The 24,084-nt window shown below is 33.8% G+C and overlaps 1 protein-coding gene and 2 long non-coding RNA genes across 3 annotated transcripts in view; 1 reads left to right on the top strand and 2 right to left on the bottom strand.

Moving 5' to 3' along the window:
* LOC135309699 (uncharacterized) overlaps positions 1 to 24,084 on the top strand; it is a 107,426-nt gene that overhangs the window by 80,606 nt on the left and 2,736 nt on the right. The gene's annotated exons all lie outside the window — the stretch shown is intronic.
* Positions 9,540 to 24,055, bottom strand: LOC135309703 (uncharacterized). Its single transcript, XM_064435925.1, has 12 exons — positions 23,977 to 24,055; positions 23,289 to 23,514; positions 22,627 to 22,882; positions 21,994 to 22,137; positions 21,502 to 21,652; positions 19,892 to 20,223; positions 19,600 to 19,799; positions 12,382 to 12,479; positions 11,921 to 12,116; positions 11,170 to 11,419; positions 10,578 to 10,721; positions 9,540 to 9,954 (listed from the first exon to the last, which is right to left on the bottom strand). Exons 1-12 carry the CDS (start codon positions 24,029 to 24,031, stop codon positions 9,802 to 9,804), a joined length of 2,205 nt encoding a protein of 734 aa, XP_064291995.1. The 5' UTR covers positions 24,032 to 24,055; the 3' UTR covers positions 9,540 to 9,801.
* Positions 13,188 to 14,111, bottom strand: LOC135309700 (uncharacterized). The gene is made up of 3 exons (XR_010369872.1): positions 14,099 to 14,111; positions 13,815 to 13,938; positions 13,188 to 13,325 (listed from the first exon to the last, which is right to left on the bottom strand). It is a non-coding gene; the product is annotated as an uncharacterized LOC135309700 (long non-coding RNA).

The raw sequence follows: 24,084 nt of genomic DNA, 5'->3' as shown, positions 1-24,084 counted from the left end.
CGCCACAGCCCCGAATACCGAGCATACACAAAGGTGAAAGAGAAAAGCAATGGACATAATGTATATTATTTTATAAGTTTTAAGAACTATCTATTGGCACACAAATAGTTATTTAGATTTGGCACGATTTGGCTGTTTTACTATCTACTTAGCACAATCATGCTTTAGATTTAAATCCTGGGTACATGGCCAATTTCGACATAGACCATTTATTATGCGAAATAATTGTCAATATCGACCGCTCGAATTTCCGGACATTTCCGTTTTATCTAGATGGATAGATAGCATTATAGTTCCATTCCAAATAAACATGATAATTTGGTTGCAAAACTTAAAGGCATGTTATAATCTTATAATGGCTAATAACACTACATAAGAACTTGTTTGTGTCACATTGTGATTTTTATTACGGGAGTCAGAAAAATCTAGGTTAATAACTGATTTTCAAAACTGTAGAACTTTAAATTTTTAGATGTAAAGTACTTGTGTTTGTCCTTATGTATGACACTACGTATAACTTGTGGTCCCGCCCTAAAATAAGACCACTCCATATCATCTTGTGGATGTCGTACGAGGCGACTAAGCTGATAGACAACAATAGCATACCCATTACCCAAAGACCTCAGACAGGCAGCCGCTTACAAAAACATAGCCAAATCTTCAAAATTTTGTGACTATTTTTTAAAGGAAATTTTGGCTTTCGGGCGTCACAGCTTAAAATGTAACCTGAAAAAATGAGAGATGAGGGAGTATAACAAATATAAAATAGTTTACTTACTTTTAATGTTGATATTTATTTTGGAATTTCGTAAATAAGAATTAATTTTAATTGTATAGTGGTTTTATTTTTTATATTGATAATAAAATATTTATATTAACATTAATTTTATATTACCTACCTATATAACAAATAGGTTTGTCCACGCTTTCCTTTGCAGCCTTTTTTTTCAAGAGTGATCAAGACTTTATAGCTTCTGGCTGCCGTCTTGATATTTTTGTTAGCTTAGAATTTCATTTTACATATTTTCATAGGTTTTGTTAGATAAATAGGCAGTTAACATACAGCCTAAACTGTGGGAGTTAGCTCCAAGGTTAATGTCGAAAGGGGAATGGAGACCCACACCCAAATATCGAAACTTAAATTGCTGTAGGCGTATGCCTATAAGTAGTGATGCTCTCGATAGTACCGATAATTTGCCAAAAATCGATTTATCAAAACGACTATCGATAAGACTATCAATAATATCGATTCTATTGATAGCACTACAATCCCACTAATATTATAGAGGTAAAGGCGAAAATTTGTAAGTATATTTGTTACTTCTTCATGCTCAAACGGCTGATACATTGGAATGACACATTGGGTATATACTCATATTATCCCGAAATCATGCGGTTGCCGTACGATTTAGTCCAAAAGCCATATAGACAATGACGCGTAATGTATTTTTTGTTTAAATATAGACGATAACGGGGTGCAATTAGTGTAACAATTATAATACTCTTGTCTTGCACCGTTTTTTTATAGATACGCTGTCGATAGAATTGATATATCGACCTTGTTAGACCATCAAAGCGCAATACTATCGATAATGGAACTATCGATAGTTGACCGCGAAATTTAGGTACGGCATGACTATAAGGTGCCTATACGCGTCTATTATATGAGGAAATTAGCTGAATGGGCCTACATGATTGAATTATAACATTTAACAATACCATGGTATAGGATAGGATACCTTTCCTGTATATAGAAAGCGGAAGAAAATTTAATACTTAAATGTGTACATGGAAGGTATCGGGGAAGATAGACCGATCGTTCCGAAGGGACGTAACGTCCTTACTGTACCTAGGCATAATTTTGTAGAAGTTTACTCAGTTTCAGATAATAGATAAAACTGACAGAAAATCATTAACACTCCAGATCAGTTTACTTTCCCGTTCGGTATAGTTTAAATATTTGATTTGTTTTTTAAGATAATGAAAAATCCACCTTAACTTTGAGACATTATTGACAATGACTAATTACATAAAATGGAACTTACACAAGCCACTGCTTGACAATTAAAGTAAACAAGAATCTATATATATAATAAAATTGTAAGTGGTTTATGTCTGTACATAGATGGCGGATGTACGACAAATAATTATGGGGATTCTTTACGGGATTAATAGAAGCCAAAATATATATTTTTTAAAATTTTTGTCTTTCTGCATGATTGTTTTCGCATCGTGCAAAAACTACTGTTTGGAATTTGAGTGGTTTTCACAGTTGTATAGCGGCTAATCTAACTTATTCTGGTACAGGTTTCATCGCGATACGTTGCTTAGAATCCAGGATTAATAAGTTATGTGCGGATGCACGAAACAAACGCAGGCGAAGCCGCGAACTAAAGCTAGTATATGCAAACAATTAACAAAAGATTTTTAACAATGTTATGCAGCAAGTAGATTCAATTTATTTTACATATTTTTTTCATTAAACAAACAACACCCACTAAGCTCAAGACACGACTGCGCCTACGCATACTTCCTAAAGGAAATTAACAAGCCGCTAGCTACCGACTATATAATTTTATATGACCTTTCTATATCAAGTTACGTATAATCGTTGCGCTTTAAGGTGCTAAGTAGCCGCACACAAACGAAATTTTTATCAATTTTTTTTATTTCTTAGCGAAAAATAAAAAATATCTTCACAAATTATGTCAAATTTGAAAAAAATAATAATATTATAATATGTATTCCATTACACAATATAGTAGTCACAGTTGATGAAATCGAAAACGATGACTGCCAAAATCCGTTTAGTCAATAAAAATAGTTTGACGACCTCGGTGGCGCAGTGGTAAAGTGCTTGCCTTTGAACCAAGAGGTCCCGGGTTCGATCCCGGGTCGGGTCATGATGGAAAATGATATTTTTCTGATTGGCCCGGGTCTTGGATGTTTATCTATATATGTATTTGTTATTATATATAGTATCGTTGAGTTAGTATCCCATAAAACAAGTCTCGAACTTATTTTGGGGCTAGCTCAATCTGTGTGATTTGTCATAACATATTTATTTATTTATTATTTAATTGTGACCACATTGCATTATAGAAGACTATAATACTTTCTACGAAAATACTTTATCGCGTGTGGCATAATCTGTTAAGATATGATTTGTACATTTCACTAAAAAGAGAGCTAGTGTGCGGCCATAGCGCCTTAATGTGCTGTACATTACATGGAAACTTTTCAAATTTAACGTGTATGCGTATGTGCAGTAGTTAATTATAATTTAACAACATGTTATTTAATGACCTGTCAAAACAGTTAATTGATAGTGAATTAAGTTAATAAGGTCGTTTTAGATAAGGTAGGATATGTATATTTGGAATAAAACTTATAGTAGAATGAGCAAAATGTGCATTGAGATAACAAAATAATTTTTAACAGTCATAACAAATTCCTAAGACTTTCTATTTGTGAGCCGCGAAGCCCGGGGTCAGCGTAAAAAAAACCCTTAAAATTTTGAAGAAGCAGCTGTAATTTTACAATCCACCTGCTTGATGTCAACCCTCTTTGGGAATGTTATTGTTGCCTTTCAGCTGCCTAGACTTTCAGTGTGTCCCTTAGTCGCCTCGTATGACATCAACAGGAGGATATGGAGAGGTACTATCCTAGGGCGGAACCACTCGCCAGACAACTTAGTTACTAGATTTCAGACTTAAATTCATTAGTAAACAGGTGCAACATGCATACACGGTTTATTATGTAAGAATATTAGGTTTAGCTTTTACAATTGCCGTAAAGTTTATTAGTCATAACACGGGCATAAATCAATTAGGGGCGACATACCACAGGCGTGTTTTGCTTATATTTACAACCTATACTGCCTGTGTCTTAAATTGTAACTCGGATTGGATTGGACGTTCATAGGTGAACGACAAATGCAGCAAGGCAGGGCGATGCGTAAATGAGTTATATTGATACACTCGTATGTCGTAATCACTGGCAAGTGGTTCCGTTAGAATTTTCTATACCCTCTTTTGGACGGCGTACGAGACGAATAAGACAGGCATAGGCAAGCCAGCTGATAGACAATAATAGCATTTTTTATGGCGGGATAACGTCAGGCATACGGCTGGTTGTAAAATCACGACAATAAATATTTAAAATTTTAAGATTATTTTTTTAAAAGCCCCAATAGCGACTGAGAAATTGCGCCAGAACATCGCATCGCGTCGATATGTATTATTCTGCTGCTCACATAGGACTAGCACGCACTCGCTAATCCACATAATCAAGAATTTACCGTCAAATATGAATTTAATAATTCTGTGCGATAAATTATTTCTAACGAGTTGTTTCAAAACTCTCCTACCTTCAGCTGGATTGTACCATAAATCGGACATAATTTTCTGAAATGTATCCTGAATAGTAATGTATTTTGTCTATAACTCATATTTTTGGACTATAAAAAAATATATAAAAAATATCCTATCGATATATGATCCAGAATGTTGTTACACTAAAACAAACATAAAATACAAAAAATATATCAAGTTCCTGATTCTGGTTAAACAGGATAAAAAAATATTAATTTCGCCGATCGGAAAGCCCGTTTCAGAAAATTTTATTTTACGAGTATAACTTAATAATTACAAAATATATTTTCTGTATTATATAAAATACGACTGGAAATTCCTGTTTGTAACGCCATAAACACCAGAATGATTAAAAGTGGCCATTTGCTCTAATTCATTACTCCAGTGTGACTCTTTATACTGTTATAATTTAGAGGCACACACATTTTTCAAGGCCCCACTTTAATTAAGAATTCTTTTTCGTAAAAGAGTTTTGTTCTACTTAATTACAGCAAATTCTGCCCCTCTATCATCTTAGATGTTGAACATAAGGAACGTAGATAAATATAAGAGTAGATGAAGAGAAATATATAGTAGGGCAGAAAGCAAAGTACTAATAATAAAAAACTAGATAATGAAAATTCACAAAATAAAATCACACATTCAAGGACTCGTCGAAACGATCTATATTAAAATTAAATGGCACATAAATGTGTCGACACAATCAGAATTAGTAATATTATGTTACAAAACAGAGCTATGTTTGTTCGACACATTTCGATTTCTTTATAAACTAGTGGATGCCTTCAGATAATTAGGAAACAGCCACCCAATATTAAGCCTAAAATAAATCTAATTAATAAATATCCGAAATCTGGGGGCACGTTAGTGCCCCCGCAAGTCGAGCAAAAAATAAGACACGGCCGAAGAAAAGGATGGTAAGCCTTTTCTCCCAATTTCGAACTTGGTTGTGGATAAAACAGGAAGCATGCATTTTCTGTAATTAAGCAGGTATTGTATAAACACTGTACATTTCAAATTTCATTCAATTTGAACCAGTAGTAAAATAATTTTAACTTGTTAAAGTTTCTTAATCTTGTCACTCACTCACTCACTGACCGATCATCAAAAGTCTAAGGCACTTCTAGCAGACATAGAAACTTCAAATTTAGAATACAATTTGTGTTTAGTGTCCAAATCAAAGTAAAACCTACAAATTTTGGAATTTCGGTCTAATTTTCTAAATTCACCAACTGCATTAATAACTTTGTGATCCCATATAAATATAGGAAATTATATTATGTTTTTGATGGCATACACAATTTCTGGAAGTGCCTTACCTTGTGAACTTATACAAAGAGCTAGTTAGGAAAAGATTCTCTCTATAAGTTACTCTTATCCCTGTAAAACATTATTTAAAAGTAAATTATGAACAGTACATACATACGTAAAAAGTCGTAAATTGTGTAAGAAACAGCAACCAACATAATTAAGTTCCCCATCTGAAATACTACTGAAACGGGTAGTATAACACCAGGTTATACCTGATTATCATAATGAAATTGCACGCAGTTCGGGCGGCGTAAGAAAAATGTCGAAATTTGTGGCGTTAAATAATATCGTTAAAGCGCAAAGAAAAATGGCCGCCCTGTAGGACCGAGGCGTTCTCCTCTGAAATTGCAGGCCGTATATTACACAGGGAATTTTCAATTACGGCAATCCAGCGGTTTTTCATTCGTAATGTGACTTTTAGGCAACGTTTCGACTTGGTCATTCATAACTGCCAGATCACAGAGCTATGATTTTATAGATATACCAGATAAATTAACATTTTCTTTCTTATATTTAGGGCTGTTGCTAGATGTCATAGCAGAAGTTTTGAGTGTGTCTTGATTGTGATTGCTTAAAATAGGAATTTCTAAGATAATTAATATTTAAAGCCTATGTTTACATTAGGTTAGGTATAATGGCTATTTTCTCTTTTCTATTTCGAATTATTGCAGATACAGAAACTGTATCTATCGCTATATTTTTAAGCTCTAGTGTTATTTGTTTGCTGGAAACTAGATTCCAATTAACTTTTTCTGTATTTCTTTGGCAATAACCACGATACATTCCAACACTTACCAGATCTGTAAACATAGTTTGTTACTTATTTCTCTGTTCTTGCTAAACTCAAGTCCATGACCAAATTCATATGAACTGAATACATTGAATGCAAAAATTCCTACGCTATTCAAAATCGTGCCTTCGAAGCCGATCGACGGAGCTCCGAGGCTTTCAATAAAAATTTATTGTGATGCAAATTGCATCTCTTCGTGAAAGAGTATGGTCTCTACTTACTCTCGAATCCTTTCAGCCGATTTACAGGTCTATCTAGATATTATATGCGCCGAATCGACATTTTAAGATTGCTTTCAATGTACTCTGGAAAATTTTTATTGCTATGTTATGTATGTTTGATATTTCATACAAACACTATTTAATATACGTAAGTCGAATATTGCAAGATAATACTGAATAGTGATACTTATATGGTAGCTGGGATTTTTTTTTATATGTGCCCTGACACGGTACTTCAGAAAGATCTGTACTAAAGAATCCCAAACAATGAATTTAGGTTTTTTTGCAGCCTAAAAAAGAAATCCTTTTAATTTTAGAAAGCCTGTCATTTTATTCGCCATCTGTCCTGTTGGAGAGGAAATTAAATATCTTGAAGATAAAGCCCGTCACCTTTTCATAGCGGTTCATAGACGAGAGATTTCGAGACGTCGGTGTTATTAGATTGTAACGATCATTTGTTAGATTTTTCACTTAACCTGGAAAATACAATTCTCTGACTAAATTTAGTTTTTCATAATTTATTTAATAAATCCCAAGTAATAATCAGTGGAAATTGAAAATCCAAGCAATAACATTATGAAATGAAATTACTAAATGGGTTTTTTTTTTAATTTGTTTAAAATTTAAGGCACCAGTGTTTTAACACCATTTTATGTCACACGTTTATTTCTAGTTTATTGAATGTAAATATTGTACAATAAATATTGTGTATAAAATGTTGTATGAAACACGCATGCATTAATTAGATTTAATTGTCGCCAACGTTCGCAGACTTGTTAATTTTAGTAACTAGTTTACTCTATATAATATGTTTGTAGATATATATTTTCGAGAATTGTCTTCAAGAATATTATATTGTTGTGTATGTCTGGTATTGTTTTTAAGTAGTGAATAATCCCGTGTTTTTTTATTATCTATCTATACTATTATTATAAAGAGGTAAGCGTTTGTGAGTTTATATATTTGAGCGTGTAATCTCCGAAACTACCGAACAGATCTCTAAAATTCTTTCACTTTTAAAAAGGTACCTACATTAGCCAAGATTACTATAAGCTTCATTTTATCTCAATATTCCCATGGGAGCGAAGCCGAGGGCAACATCTAGTATATAATCATAATACTAAAAATATTAGTTTAGCCTGTAAAGGATTATTCACACTTGATCATACGACACTTGCTTCGGTCCTCAACTTATAACCTTGTTAGAATCTATTACTTATTTATCGATGTACAATGTATTTATTTTTCTTTATATCTTTATCCAAAAACTAGTTGTTATCATACGTAATCTGCTACAAGTACATACTTATGTACGTAGTAAGCAGTGAAGGTATAAGTAGTGTATTCTTACGAAAGGGTTGCCTGTCATCAATATTATACCGCAGACAAAAGACAGGGTATTTTGCAAACTGGTTCCACCTTTTTCTTGTACCTGTTGCATTCTCAGATATTATCTGATCTACTTTCAAATCGTCATCGTAGTACTAAGAAATCGTAAATTTACATTGCGTCTTTTGATTTTAACGATGACGTGTATGATTTATTTATTAATAAATATGTATTTCTGTGCATCTAATTGTATACCTCCTTAACGGATAAATGAATATTAAATCAAAAATTATAATATAAATCTCAAAGAAATGCTAATTGGTTTAGCAGATTGTAAAAGCCGATAAAAGTTTAGATTATCCCTTCTTGTTTTCAATTAGTTGACATAATTTCGCAGATCATTCTTTAATAATATTATTAAACTGAAATTTCTGTCAATTTTAAATATCAGTTTATCATTTCAAAAGACCATAAAAAAGTCATTATTTTATCTGGTTTCAAAAACCAAAATTACAACGATCTTCCACCGGCTGCACGTTATGATTCAAATTGCAAAAATTAAACAAAAAAAAATAACAAGATTACACGAAAAAGAAATAAATAATGTTGGAGCTAAGAAACTTTTTAACGCTCTCTTTTATACTTTTCCTTGTGCTTAATTACGTTTTCATTTATCTTTTCGTTCAGCCGTCCTGTCTGCTAAAATTGTAGCGATTCCAAAAATACGCATAACAAACTTTCGTTTCGTTTTTTTTATATTCTTATTATTAGTTGTTTCAAAATCAGAACCTTTTATTTTTTCGAGAATTCTGACAGCATCTAATGAATTATATGAATTGTTATGCCCTGTACTTGCTAATGACAAACAGAATTAAGAATAGCGATGTATTGATTGTGTTTAAACAAATTTAATCAATGTAAAATTAAATCTTGATATACGTAAAAAATATAATATTAATCGCTAAAATATTTTTTTTAGAAAGCAATATTTTCACTTGTAAATAATTAGCACGAAAAAAAGACAAGGCGAATTTTTTAATAAAAATTTTCAACAGATCTCTAACTTCGAAATTGCTTAGGAATTTTTCAAAGAAATTCACTCTTCGAAAGTTATATTCCAAGAAGTGTGCCTTATCTCAGAATCCAGGGAGGGATTGTCTGTCGAATTGGCAGTGACGTGAGTGGAACACCTGGCTGGCTTTTCAACGAAATTAAAAAAGTTTCCAAACACGGGAACTTTAGGTCTCGTTCATTTAAATGATAAGGGATTTTACTTTTGTATTCATTGTGAGTTTTGTCATTTATAGTCACTTTGTGATCCATTGGACGCTGTATTTTAATTAAGATTTCAATTTCAGATGTCGCCGAGGTGTTAATTTTGCCTAGTAGAAGTATGGCGGTAAAATGAAATTACTATACTTACAATATATGTTTTATTTCTTATAAGAAAATTATAAAATCAAATCAAAATTATCAAATTCGTCTTATCAAACAAAAGACAAAATAAAACAAATATTAATAAAATAAAATATTTATTTTATAATAATAACAGGTCCAGTGCCATTCATTCACTACAAATAAACCATTTTCAAGCGAGTAATGAGATACTAGTTTTTAAGCATTCAAAAAACCAACATGATAATCACAATATAATTAAATATTCGAAATAGTTTTAAGAATTTGGTTTGTCGTTCGAGAAATCTTGAGTGTTTTGCAAAAAAAAAAAATATTTTGAATTTAAAATTCTTTAACAGAATTAAATTATATTGAAATGTAATTAAACCCCTGTAGTCTTTTTGATCCAATCTCGAAGCGCAGGTACACTGGTGTATACTCCTGGCACATTTGGTCGAGCACACCCAATGCCAAAAGACACCACTCCGTATTGGACTAAACTGGTTTCATTAACTGCTGGTCCACCTGAGTCTCCCTGTGGTACGGAGTAATGTTTATATCATTTTATTCTTGTTGTCTTTTAAATTAGTATGACAGTTATAGTCAGTACTACTCTTATGTATAACTATAGATAAGTAGTGTGTAACCACTTACTGATCGTATATTACTTATCCTACGATAGGTCCAACGAGTAGGTCCTAACCTAGAAGCTAGTATTCCAAAACCTTTTAATTACCTATGTTAATATTAAGCTGTATACGGGCAAATAGTTGTTAACAATAATATTAATTTTAAATAATTTTCAAGCTGTAAGGGAACTCTTGCAGTTTCCCAAGGAAATAGACATGGTAATAAAATGTTAATAAGTGTCTCTTTGATAACTGGAGCCCAGAAACCAAGTTGAGTAAACATAGTTTTAGGACTTCGCTTTGTCTAAAACCTTTGTCAGAAGACCATACATAGGTCCTAAGTAAATGTTTGAAGTCTTATATTTAGAACGTAGATGGCGCTCAGGCCAACAGTTTTACCAGTATTCGCCATGTTGTATTCCACAAATTATGAGAACACGAAAGTATCAGGAATTATGACGCAGTCGGGATTTATCATTTTTATACAACTTGTAAGAGAATTCCCGAAGACACAATGATTCAATCTCACCTGACAAGAGTCCTTTCCACCATCTTCAGTTCCCGCACAAATCATCCGTACAGTGATGCCTCCTGAGTAGGATTGGTTGCAAAACTCGGGTGTGGTCACCGGTACGGTCACAGCGTTTAGAATATTTGTCGTGTCACCACCCTCCTGAATTAAAAAAAAAGTAATTTTAACATTTTTAAACGCAAAAAGCACAATTTATAACGGTAAAATATGTGGGATCAATACTAAATACAGTCACTTATTTGATTTCTATTGAACTAAGTACTTAACCAATTTTACTTTCACCTTCACGGGTTCCCGCGCAATGAAGACAGGAAGACAGGAAGACAGAAGTGTTTATAGTTACTTTTAGGTTCGGTTGTATCAGTAAATTTTGACGTTAACTTTAACCTGCGCAGAAAAACGCCTTTAACCCGCGCAGAAAAACGCAAAGCCATAATATATTTGTAGTCGTGGATCTGATATTCGATTTTGTACCTCAAGTCGTTTCTGAATATAAAATCTCATCTTGACAGCAAGATAAACTTGAGACAACAAAATAATCCTGTAGTTCCTATTGAGGCAAATAATCAAAAACTAATAAAAGACTAACTGAAGTAGCGCCCCATCCTGTGACAATAACGTTTTCCCTCGGAACCACTTGAGTGTCAGAACTTGGCAGTTGTACAGCTTTGGTAGTGGTGCCATCTAGGGTCATCTTTCGCAGCAGTTTTATGACAGCGATATCGTAGTCACTGGTCTGAGGGTTGTATTGAGGATGGATGGTGTATACTGAAGTGCTGTACATTTTACCACCACTGTCTGAGTCTGTGCTACCTGCACGTATATATACTCTGCTTGCCCTGCAAAATGTATACAGAGGTAGAAGAACACAGAGGATCTTGATGGCGCAGTGATTATGCCTATAATAATGGCGCACAAGACAACATTAGCAATGGTCCATCACGGGAATACTGATCGAAATGTACATCTTGAGATCTCCTTGCTTTGAAAGGTACGGTGGTAAGTTGGGATTGTGTGTTTTTATATTAGCAGTCCCCATGACCTACATTAGAACTACGTGGTACTGCTCATTTTCCTTAAATATCCACAAAAATGGCACTGTCCTAATAGTAAGAACATCGAAATAGCGAATAATTATATATTTTTTTATATTAGACACATGTGCACAATTCCTACGAGTCGTACAATAGAGGTACACATAACCTGACGTTTAGTCACGTTGTCCATTCAAATTAATTAGCAATTAGGTAGCAACATTAGTAGCATTCTTGAGTTGGACTTATTTCACACATATCAAGAAACTGAAAAGGAAGATGGCACTCATCAACAAAATGACTTACCCAACGAGGCAATGAGCTGCAGTCAACACATAATTCGCACTTATGATTGATCCACCACATGCATAGTAATTAATACCGATTTGGATCAACAAATACACCTGGTAAGGGTATTCGTTAATGGTCACTTCTTCTCCCCCCACTATTTTACCGCCATCGTGTGGTTTGATATGACGTCCATGGTTACGAGCAAGAGCTACTGAACAATAATATAAGGAATTATATTTTGACAAATCTCATCACACTTTGTTGCTTATATATACCCACTAAAATGTGCAGTAAGCACCGGGGAAAAGCTACATAAATTCTAAAGAATTTAGAACGAAGAACGCGTTAGTGATCGGTGAAACCCCACGTCGGGATACTGCCAGCGGAAAATATCTACTGAATTACATTTACGATATAATTAGGTATGTTGACTATAGAATCCCATAAATAAGAGCTCTTTAATAAATTATAAATACCATTGAAAGCTCCTCCAATAAGAAGTAAAATGTTAAATATATACAACATTCTGAGCTCAAAACCAACTACGAAGTCTTCTCTTTTTCTACAATCATAACTGTAAATACTATCCTGAAATACTATCTACACAATTTTCTCTCATTATTCAAAATAACTGTAGATAGGGGCGATAACGCTCTTATTACATGCAATCTTTACTGCAATTCTGTGTGACACTCTTCAGGGTAATTTTCAATGTCAAAATAATAATAGATATCCGCATTTCACCTATAATTGGAGCAATCAAGAGAATTCACGATAGCTGTGTTTCTATTACATACAATACTGCCATGTTTTCACAGGTATATTCAGATTTAGTAGCACGATGTCTACTGTCGCCCCTCGTCTACTTTATAACAATTTCAAGTGATTGATGGCTCCACACTTTTATAATTTTAACACTTATCTAGTTCTGCGTCTTTATTTAATATTTCTTATTTCACAAAACCTTTGTGCAATCTAATTTCTGTTAATTTATCATCCTCTTTCTCTTCCCTTGATGACATAAGATGATAACAGGAAACATGCACACCAGCTGTTTGCTATACGCTATGGAATAGAAATCCTTTTGGAGTCAATACCATTTTATTTGTTTAGCTGAACAACTGCTGAAGATTGAAAATAATACTACTATTTTGTAATAAATCGTGGATTAGGTATCTACTTACTAGCAGACAACGTTAATGAAAAGCATTTCAAATCAATTGTTTTATTGAAGAAGAACAATAAATCTAAAATTAATTCTTCAAACACCAAAAACTTCTGTGATCCAATCCCTTAATGGTGGAATGAAAACAAACACAGACGGACACCCATTTATAGCGCAGTCATATTTGTTGCCTAATGATACAATCCCATATTGCACAAGCTCATCTTCAGATACAACTGGTGCTCCTAGATCTCCCTGAAAAGTAACAATAAGTGTCACGATTGATTTTTGCAACAAGATTGTACACGATTTGAATTATTCTATATCTGAGTTATAGTAAATAATTTATAAATGTATAATTATGTGTCATCAGCAGCTACCATTATCAAGATCAGAGGTACTGCGGTATTTCTTCTCGTTTTTCATTTCACATATTCAACATTAGATGCAAAAGTATTATACAAATAAATAATTTACTTGTAGTTAAAAGTACTGATTGCTTCTAAAATCCAGGAAATCTTAAGTTGAAGTCGAAGTCAGCAATACTTTATTCTATAAAGAAGCGGCTCATAAAATTTTCGTTTACATTGAAATCAACTGTATACCATTTTAAGATTTTATAACAATTACGTAATTACAGTTAGAACTCTAAATGCGCAAAAGGAAAACAATTGGAAATACAAACACAACTGCAGATATAAGTGCTAGTGATTGTATAGAAACTCACCATGCAGGGACCTTTACCTTGCACACCAGCGCACAACATACGATCCGTAATAATATGACCGCAGTAAGCCATACTGCAAAATTGTTTGGACGTCACAGGTATTGTGGTAGCCCTGAGATTTTTAGAATAAGGACCATCATCCTGAAGAAAAGTAATTAGAAATAGTTCATCAAACGTCATAAATTGTAATTGTTATATTGAGATACAACTTTTTTGATTATTTTTATGGTATTTGGTTTAATCTAGAATGGACGTATAATTTTATCTTAGTTCTGTGTCTAGTGTACTCGTACATTCTTACCTTTATATAACCCCATCCCGTAAGTATAAGATTATCTCCTGTTCTTAGATAACCATCTGAATCAGCCAAACGCACAGCTTTTGTTGTATCTCCGTTCAATACTATTTTTGTTGATAATTTTAACACTGCTATATTGTAATCAATATTTCCCGGCAAATATTTTGGATGAACGATTAATTTTTCAATGTAATGTAATTTTCCGCCACCATTTATTAATGAATTACCGACTTGTACTTGATAATTTTTAATGCTGAAAAAAGACACTTCATGAATCATCATTACATAGTATCGAATAAAGTCGATTCCCGCTGTCTGTCTGTCATTATGAATGCTTAGATCTTTAAAACTACGCAACGGATTTTGATGCGGTTTTTTTTTAATAAATATTGTGATAAGCTGCTATTTTTATACTTAATAATAAATATGATTTACCGTTCAAAAATATATATAAATATATACAGGTATTTTATTTATTCATTCACATTATCAACAAACTTTAACCATCGCATTCTAACATTCTAAATTGATATACAAATTATTGATACAAGGAATGTTAATCTCCATTTAGTTATCTAACGCAGCTCTAATTACGGATAGGCAAACGGAAAGACGTGGCCAAACTTTAATTAATTTCAAAATAGCCATTTAGGGGTTTAACTATGTAAATTTGAAACGTATTTGTAGATTCCATACATAAAAAATGAATTCATTACATAAACTTTTTGGTGACAAATAATCAGCAGAAATCATTTTATTTTGTTACATTCTCTTTGATGTCAATTTTGTCAATTTATATTTTTTACTGACGTCATCAAGCTTTTCGTTTTGTTTTACTTACTCGTCTTCATCAAAACATGTAGCACTAGTCAGTAGGTAGTCTTCACTAATAATTGATCCAGCGCAATCTGGAATCCCCCATACTAATATGCTCACTTGATATGGATAATCTCTTATGTCGACCTCGTGACCTCCTATAACCTTATAATTAACTCCAGATGCAACTGTCTCTAACCAATATTGAATATTTTCTTATATCCCATTATGGAGGGTTTTGGTTAGAGCTTCTAAAAATAAAAAATAAAAAATTGATATAATAAACCACCGACTCAGAAGTTGCTTGCATCATCTCACCTGCAAAGAGCTGATGTTCCAAGCTGAGTTTCCAAATAGCTGAACGTATATTTTCCAATCAAAGGTAAAAACAATCTCAATTAAATTCTCCTTAAAAAACACTAAATAATAATTGGTTCAGGCGTTTGGATCCTACAATGCCACAACCAGATATACAGATACACAGATATGTTAAACTTATAACCCTCCTTCTGTAGTCGGGTGTTAAAAACAAGCATTTTTATATTTACAACTTGCTTTATAATGTAAATATGAATTGTTTTTGGCAGGAATGTGAAGTAAATTAACATGATGATGTTGCCCCGTGTAAAAAATAAGTGCCACAAAATAGAATTTATCACTCACCATGAATGTTCAGAGTCAGTACAAAGACTAAACTGAAGTTAGTTATCAATATTATGACAGAATAATAAAAACGTGCTTGCAAACACTTATATTGCTTTTGTAAAATACTTTGAAATCGTAACTATCAAAAGGAATGTGCGAACATTAAAAATACTTTAATTCTCCAGGAATGTTAAAGATAATTACGTTTTCAGTTTATTAGATATTTACATCAAAGAAAAAAAAAGTAGTTGTATTCCCTTTCATTATTAAACCAGTTTAGTTACCCTTTGCTCTACCTTAAATATTTACGACGTAGATGAAGACGACTACTCGGTGTAACATGTTAAAAGTGATGGGTTATGAGCAAAATTGGAATAAAATAGAGGTTTAGAACAACGCAGTAAATTATTTTATTTTCACAGAGCAAATCTACATATATTGTTGGCGACCATTTCTGAGAGAGAGAGAGAGAGAAAAAAACTATTTCTTTACAACTGACAATGTCAGTAACATACAATGAGTATGAAAGTATTATATCTAGTTTAAACACTCTAACACTACCCCTTAAACTAAATAATACATCATAAGAACGACGACCGAATCGACGACCTCGGTGGCGCAGTGGTAAGGTTCTTGCCACTGAACCGAGAGGTCCCGGGTTCGATCCCCGGTCGGGTCATGATGGAAAATGATCTTTTTCTGATTGGCCCGGGTCTTGGATGTTTATTTATATATGTATCTATTTATAAAATATAGTATCGTTGAGTTAGTATCCCATAACACAAGTCTCGAACTTACTTTGGGGCTAGCTCAATCTGTGTGATTTGTCCTAATATATTTATTTATTTATTTATTTTATTTATTTAGAAGTAACAAAACAAAAGGAATATATTTTATTACATGCTTAACTTAAATAACTCAGACGTAAACTTCAAATGCTTTTCTCCTGGTAAAGATTTTGTCAGAATATCTGCTAACATTTCATTAGTCGAAATATAATTCAGTTCAACAATCTTTTTATTTATCAAATCTCTGACAAAATGATGTCTAATATCTATGTGCTTCGTTCTTGAATGCGATACAGAATTAAGACAAAGCTTTTTCGCAGATTGGTTATCATTAAATAACGAAACTCTACACACAGTACCAGTACATTCGTTAACAAAATGTTGTAAAAACAATGCTTCCTTGCACGAGTCTGAGATTGCCATATATTCAGCCTCAGTGCTTGAGAGTGCCACTGTGCGCTGCTTACGACTCTCCCACGAAACGATAGAGTTACCAAGACTAAAAACATACCCAGTATATGATCTTCGATCAAGCTGGTCACCACCCCAGTCTGCATCTGCGAAACCTGTAATTTCTAAGTTATCCTTTTTGAAAACTAAATTATAATCTTTAGTGCCTTGTAAATATCTAAGTATCCGTTTCGCTGCTTTCCAGTGACTTTCGCCAAAACAGTTGTTGAATTGACTCAAATAGTTTACACTATGAGCTATATCAGGCCTGGTACACACAGCCAGATACATCAGACATCCGATAAGACTTCTGTAGTCATGTTTACACTGGGAGTTTTCTTCCTTTTGTAATTTAAGACCAACTTCCATAGGAGTCTTGATTGGTTTACAATCTGACATTTTGAATTTTTCAAGCATTCTCTTGATATAACTTGACTGGTCTAGATTGAAACTGCCATTTTGCATTCTATCAATCTTCATGCCTAAAAAATGACAAACAGGGCCGAAATCTTTCATTTCAAACTCGTTCATAAGTTTTTCCTTAATAATATCTTTAATTTGAGATCTAGATGATGAAAATAACATTATATCGTCTACATACAAAGCTAAAATTATGATCTCCTTGTCTTGTTTATGAATATAAACACATGGTTCTGAAGACAACCTTTTAAATCGCAATGTATTGATTAAAACATTATTAATTTTTTCATAAAAAGCTTTTGCCGCCTGTTTTAAACCATATATTGCTTTATTCAGTCTATATACTTTGTTTTCCTGATTTTTAATAATAAATCCTTCAGGTTGTTCCATATAAACTACTTCTGATAGGTCTCCGTTAAGAAAAGCAGTTTTAACATCTAAATGCTCAATTATTAAATCAAATTGTGCAGCTAGAGCCAACAAAACTCTTACAGTTGAATACCGCACTACAGGCGCAAAAGTTTCCTGGTAGTCTATTCCATACTTTTGTGTGTAGCCTTTTGCGACGAGGCGCGCTTTGTATTTGAGTAATTCTTCATTTAGACCTCTCTTTTTACATAAGACCCATTTACACTTTACTGGTTTACTTCCTTCAGGTAAATCTACTAAAGTCCAACATTTGTTAACGATGAAAGAGTTATACTCATCATTCATGGCATCTTGCCATTGTTTGGCCTCACTGCTATCCAATGCTTGCTGCACCGTACTAGGCGTATCCTCGCTCATGATTTCTGTTAACCCGGCTAACTCGAAGTCACTTGTTACAGCATCTTCGAAGGACGTCACAGTGGATTCATCTGAAGACATGTTTGTTTCATCTGGAACATAAGTACTATCCGACAGATTATCTGTAGTTTCCATATCTTCTGAGTCATCCATACTGAAAATTGTCAATCTCCGGGTATTAACAGGGTCATTAGATTGCAGGCTTTCATTCAAGTCTGGTGACGTTTGCTCACCTGATGGGCAGTCCAGTGAAAATGATATACTTTGCTTCTTATTATCATCTTGTGACACCGTATTACCTATAAATTCTTTTTCGATAAACGTGACATGTCTAGCTTTAACACAATTCTTTGGAAATTCTGGATCTATAAGTCTGTAGCCCTTGCTATTCTCACAATATCCTACAAAGATATATTTCCTTCCTTTTGTGTCAAGCTTCCGACAGTTCTCGACTAATGCATAGGCTATACAACCAAAAATACGTAAATGACTTACATCAACTTTTTTAGAAGCCCACATTTCCTCAGGTGTAGCCCCTCTCACTGCTTTTGTTGGTGAACAGTTTTTCAAGTACACAGCCGTGTTAGCAGCTTCAGCCCAAAACTGTTGATTTAATCCAGCATCTTTCAGCATACAGCGAGTTTTATCCATGATAGTCCGAAGTGCTCTTTCTGCAACACCATTTTGTTGACTACAATGAGGTATTGTCGTTTGATGTATTATCCCGCTGTTTTTCAAATATTCCTGAAAAACATGGTTAATATATTCACCACCGTTATCACTACGCAATATTTTTATCTTTTTATCTAATTGATTTTCTACAAGAACCTTAAACATTTTAAACTTTTCAAAAACTTCGCTTTTGTTTTTCATAAAGTAAATAAATGTTTTTCTTGAAAAATCATCCAAAAATATTACAAAATATCGCACTCCACTGAAAGACTGTGTCTGCAAAGGACCACAGACATCAGTATGTACCAGCCCTAACAACTCAGTTGCTCTACTTTGACTTTTCATAGGAAATGGCAACTTTGTTTGTTTTCCTAAAATACACGCAACACAAGGATTAAAACTAGTGGAATCATAATTCATACCTGTTGCTAATCCATTCTTCAACAGATTCATGCTTCTTGAGTTGAGATGACCCAGCCTCCTGTGCCAAATATCCTGTGAAACCTTGCTTCCCACTGACATCAATGCAGTCTCCTTACCCTGCATGGACTCACCAGCTACTAGACTTTCACAAACCGAATTCATGGCAACCTAATATCTAATTTATATACGCCATTAATGCAACTACCTGTAGCTATAACTTCACTATCATCATATATTTTACAACCTTTTGGACTAAAAATTACATTATAGCCTTTTCTGTTTAATTCACTAACTGATAATAAATTAGTAAATAGTTCCGGTATATAGTAAACATTACTTATAGTCTTTAAACCATTTCTTAAATTAACTTGAACTTTTCCTTGACCACTTGTCAGCACTGTATCTCCATTAGCAACATTCACTTGCAACGGCTTTCCACACTGAAAATCCATCATTTGTAATTTATTATGACACATGTGATTTGTCGCTCCAGAATCGATATACCAGACATTTTTCTGAATATTTGCTGATAAAGCTGTCAATAAAGACTTATCACTCTTCTGGTTTTTCTTTCCTTCTGGACAATCTTTCTTAAAATGCCCGGTCTTTTTGCATCGGAAACATTTAAATGATTTGAATGTCTTCTTCATCACTAAAGCGTTGAAATCGGAGTGTTCAGTTTTTCCATCCCGTCGTTGTTGCTCCTGCAACAATTTTATTTTGACAAGTTCAGTCGTAAGAGGCTTTCCCGAATTTTCCAAAGCCATAATCAGTGGGTCATAGTCAGTTGTCAAACCACAGCTAAAAATTCGTCCTCAAGTTTAGATCCAATATCCTCCAACTGCTGTCCGAGCTCCGTAATATGTGATAGGTAGCTCTGCATGCTCTCTGCTCCACTCAGTTTGGCACCAAACAAAGATCGTAGCAATCCCAAGCGCCGACAAAGTCCCTTGTCCTCATATGCACGCTGCAAGTTGGTCCAAGCTTCATACGGTGTCGTCGCATTACGGACATGTTGTAAAGCTGATGGTCCAACAGAGAGACAAATCTTCGCCAGGGCTTTCTGCTTCTTTTTCACATCTTTGCAAGCTTCGGCCGACTCCGCCGATTCCACACAATCGTACAAGTCTTCATGCATCAATATCATTTTAAGCATAAATTTCCAATGGTTGTAGTCTTCAATCCCTTTTAGTTTTTCGATAGGAATGCCCACATTACCAAAATTCCCAGACGATGTAGCCATGGTGCGATTTGTGGAACGTAATGGCCGTCAACAATTTCAATATCAATTTTATATTTACTGTTTCGAAAAATTAACGTAGCAAAGCGCAAAAATCGTTCCTGGGCCCATAACCTGATGGGTTATGAGCAAAATTGGAATAAAATAGAGGTTTAGAACAACGCAGTAAATTATTTTATTTTCACAGAGCAAATCTACATATATTGTTGGCGACCATTTCTGAGAGAGAGAGAGAGAGAGAAAAAAACTATTTCTTTACAACTGACAATGTCAGTAACATACAATGAGTATGAAGGTATTATATCTAGTTTAAACACTCTAACAAAAAGAACTCTTTTTTTAATTATGCTAATATCATATATTGTACAAACAAAACTTATAAAATTCTCTACAACTTCTTCTATACACGTTTTCTAGTATCCCAATAGTTTTCAAACTGGGAAATTGACAATTAACAAAAAATTCCGCTCGTGGAAATCTGGCATGAGTTCAGCTTAAAAGGGCACTTAAAAATTATTGGTGCCAGTCATGATTATTGATAGCAATCGTTAGGTTGTTAGACAGTATAATTTTATGGATTACGCAGAGTTGGTTTTATCAACACTATCTAATAAATACCAGAGCCGGCCACGAATAAAAACATAGAACTAGCTACGGCTCAGTTCCCGAAAGAATTTAGGAATAAATGTATGTAGTCCAGGTTATATTGTTCACTCATACAAAATTTCATCTAAATTGAGCATATTTTGCGTAATTGACACAAACGGATATCCACACTTTTATATAACATTATTTTTTATAGGTTTGCTACCTCAACAAATAACTGCCATAGGAATGTCGAGAATAGTGGTATCCTACGTCCGATTCTAGATGCTATGCTTATAAACCACAGTATTTATCTGTGATTTATGATTCTTTTATGTGGCAAATACCTAAACTAATGTAATTTAGCAAAGTTGCTAGCCGATTGATCACGTTGCCGTACCTATGTGTTATTAAAATTAATATTCATATATTTTTTATGTAAGTTTCGTTTAGTATGTAAGTTAAATTTTAGAATTCAATATTGTAATACACAAAAAATAAAGCTAATGAAAGAACAGTCATCTACAGAACCTTCTATATTTATCTATGTTCAAATATTTTATGAATAATTACAGGAATTTATACACCAGTTACTTGCTTGATCCAATCCCGTAGTGGAGGAATGTAGGAATATACTCCTGGATAGCCTTCTTTGGCGCAACCATAACCAAAAGATACAATCCCATATTGCACCAAACTCTTCTCTTCTACTGCTGGTCCTCCCGAGTCTCCCTGCAAGGTGACAATAGCCTAAAACCCTCGTTATCTTATTTCACCATTTGCACACATTCTTCTTTAACGATATACCTAATGTCGAGTCTACTAACGTTAAGATATAGCTAATCGTACGTCAATAGTGTTTAGTTGGCTTTGTAGTTTTACACAAGGACTGCGTGAAAAGTTACTACTATTGAAAGATTAAAGTCGAGGGGCAAATAAATTTCACCTCCACCAAGGTAACAAGATCAGGTTATCTGTCCCCGACCTCCGTCGACGGGTTGATTGACGGGAAATGTGGGTTGATGAAATGCAGCACAGCGGATCACAACGTAGCAGTGAAACTTCATTCTTACCTGACAGGAGTCTTTACCGCCTAAATCGAACCCTGCGCAGACCATGCGCTCCGTAAGGAATTCTGGGTAAGCTTTTTGACAGGAATCCCAAGAGGTCACGGGTACCGTTACAGCTCTGAGAACATTGGAACCAACTCCACCGTCCTGAAAAAAAATGTTTTGTATTTTAACAATCAATTGACAATATAGGTAGCCCGATTTTAACTATTTATTTCTCCGTAATTCTAAGTATATGTTATCTATGTGAAATCTGAAGAACCTTGAATGGGTAGATAATGAGTGAAACAAGCAAATGAATTGGGTAGGTATCACATCTTCTTCACTTATGGCATGATAGAGCCTTGAGTTACGAATCTCGAAGGCCACACATTGAAAGAACTGAACATTACCAGCCTTATTGTTGGAATTGAGTAACAAGTTGCTAGCCTATCGACTATGAGATGTATTTCTTGACGAATTTGTGGATAAAGTTTATAGCCCTAAGATTTTGCGTAGGAGGAGATTCGGTTGACACATGTTTCCCAGGCAAATCAATCAAATACTTTTATTAAGGTATTTTATTAATTGCCTTTATTTTGATTGATATTAAGTAATTATTTAGCTGATTGGGATAAGCAAATTGAATAATTTTACCTTTGTGTGACCCCATCCAGAAACAATAATATTATCTCCTGTTTTTAAGTGACTGTTAGAATCCGGTAAATGAACGAGTTTTGTTGTAACTCCATCTATTATAATTTTTGAAGACGCTCTCATAACACCTATATCGTAGTCGTGACTTAGTTCAGTCGTTAGTCGGTAATTAGGATGAGCGATAATTTCTGCTACCTTGTATACTCTTCCACCATCTTTTACCAAAGAACTACCGACATGTAGTTGATGTTGAGATCTGGAAACAAGACAAACAAAACAAAAAATAAAGAATGAGTGTTAAATAAAACTAAAACACCAATAGGTTTTTATATGAATTGTCAAAATTAACATAGTTCGCGCTTCACAGACAGACATTAAAGTAAAGACAGTTACGGTAAAGACAGTCTTTCTGTCCAAGACAGAATTGCTGATTATTTTAATACGGCTATAGCCATCTTACATATTATACCAGCAAATCATGCAGGGTGCAAAGTTCTGGCAATGCTTTCGCACTGGCAAAACTAAAAGTCTGTCCTGACATTATAAAAGATCAAGGTATGGCAAGCACTTATATTCAGACCAATTAACGATTTGAAAGATCTTGCAAAGTAACTAAACTGACTGCGGTCCTAGAAACCGGGAATACGTGAATAGATACTTACGCGGTTACAAAACAATGAGCTGCGGTTAATATAAATATTTCACTTATTAATGACCCCCCACACCACGGATCCCCCATTAATAGTACGCTCACTTGATAAGGAAACTGTTTTATATCAACCTCGTCACCTCCGACAATTTCATCACTATTTGCTGCTTTGACTGTCTGGTCAAAGGGTTGAATATATTCTGGGAATATTTTATGTACCAATGTTTTACTTATAACCTCTGAAATAAATATTTGACAATTAATTAAATCGGTAATACCGTGTTTACAAATAAGAAAATTAAAATAAACATAATATTGTATCTGTGTGTACAATCTGTGCCAAAATTAAACCTTGTTAAAATAACTGTGCATAACAATACTAAAAATAGCATCAGTATTGAAATCGCGCATGTCAACCAAAAGACATTTTTTTATTTACTATAATTAGGATTTTTATTTCATTTTTTTAATGGATAATCTTTGGGACCAGCCCACAAACCAGTTGATCTTTACCAAAACATAACAAAGCGCCTTTGGAAGGTTATGCGTTAGATACCAGTAACACTGTATAGGCGGATAAGCGGGTTTAGATTCACAAACTATCTGTTATTAACTTTATGTTTTACCAGCTAACTATATGTTTTATGCGTTAACTATATGTTTTACCAGAATATAAAAAAAGTTCAGAATAAAATATTTACCATCCACGCCCCCAGTCAACAAAAATACAAAGCAGATATTCGTAATCAACATCATGATACAAAAGACAATGTATTTGGATCATTGCACAAGCTTTATATTGCATTGTA

Source organism: Plodia interpunctella, chromosome 4, assembly GCF_027563975.2.
Source record: "Plodia interpunctella isolate USDA-ARS_2022_Savannah chromosome 4, ilPloInte3.2, whole genome shotgun sequence".
Taxonomy (NCBI): Eukaryota; Metazoa; Arthropoda; class Insecta; order Lepidoptera; family Pyralidae; genus Plodia; species Plodia interpunctella.
Note: the sequence above shows the minus strand (reverse complement) of the source record. Positions and strands in the feature narration are given on the sequence as shown.

What these genes read in the sequence shown, in the direction of transcription:
- LOC135309703 (XM_064435925.1), bottom strand. Translation starts at nt 24,031, where the DNA reads ATGATGTTGATTACGAATATCTGCTTTGTATTTTTGTTGACTGGGGGC. An exon ending in AGGACGAATTTTTAGCTGTG is followed by an intron (nt 19,800 to 19,891) that starts GTTTGACAACTG and finishes AAATTGTTGCAG; the next exon opens with GAGCAACAACGACGGGATGG. An exon ending in AATATTCAGAAAAATGTCTG is followed by an intron (nt 12,480 to 19,599) that starts GTATATCGATTC and finishes TAGTATTTACAG; the next exon opens with TTATGATTGTAGAAAAAGAG.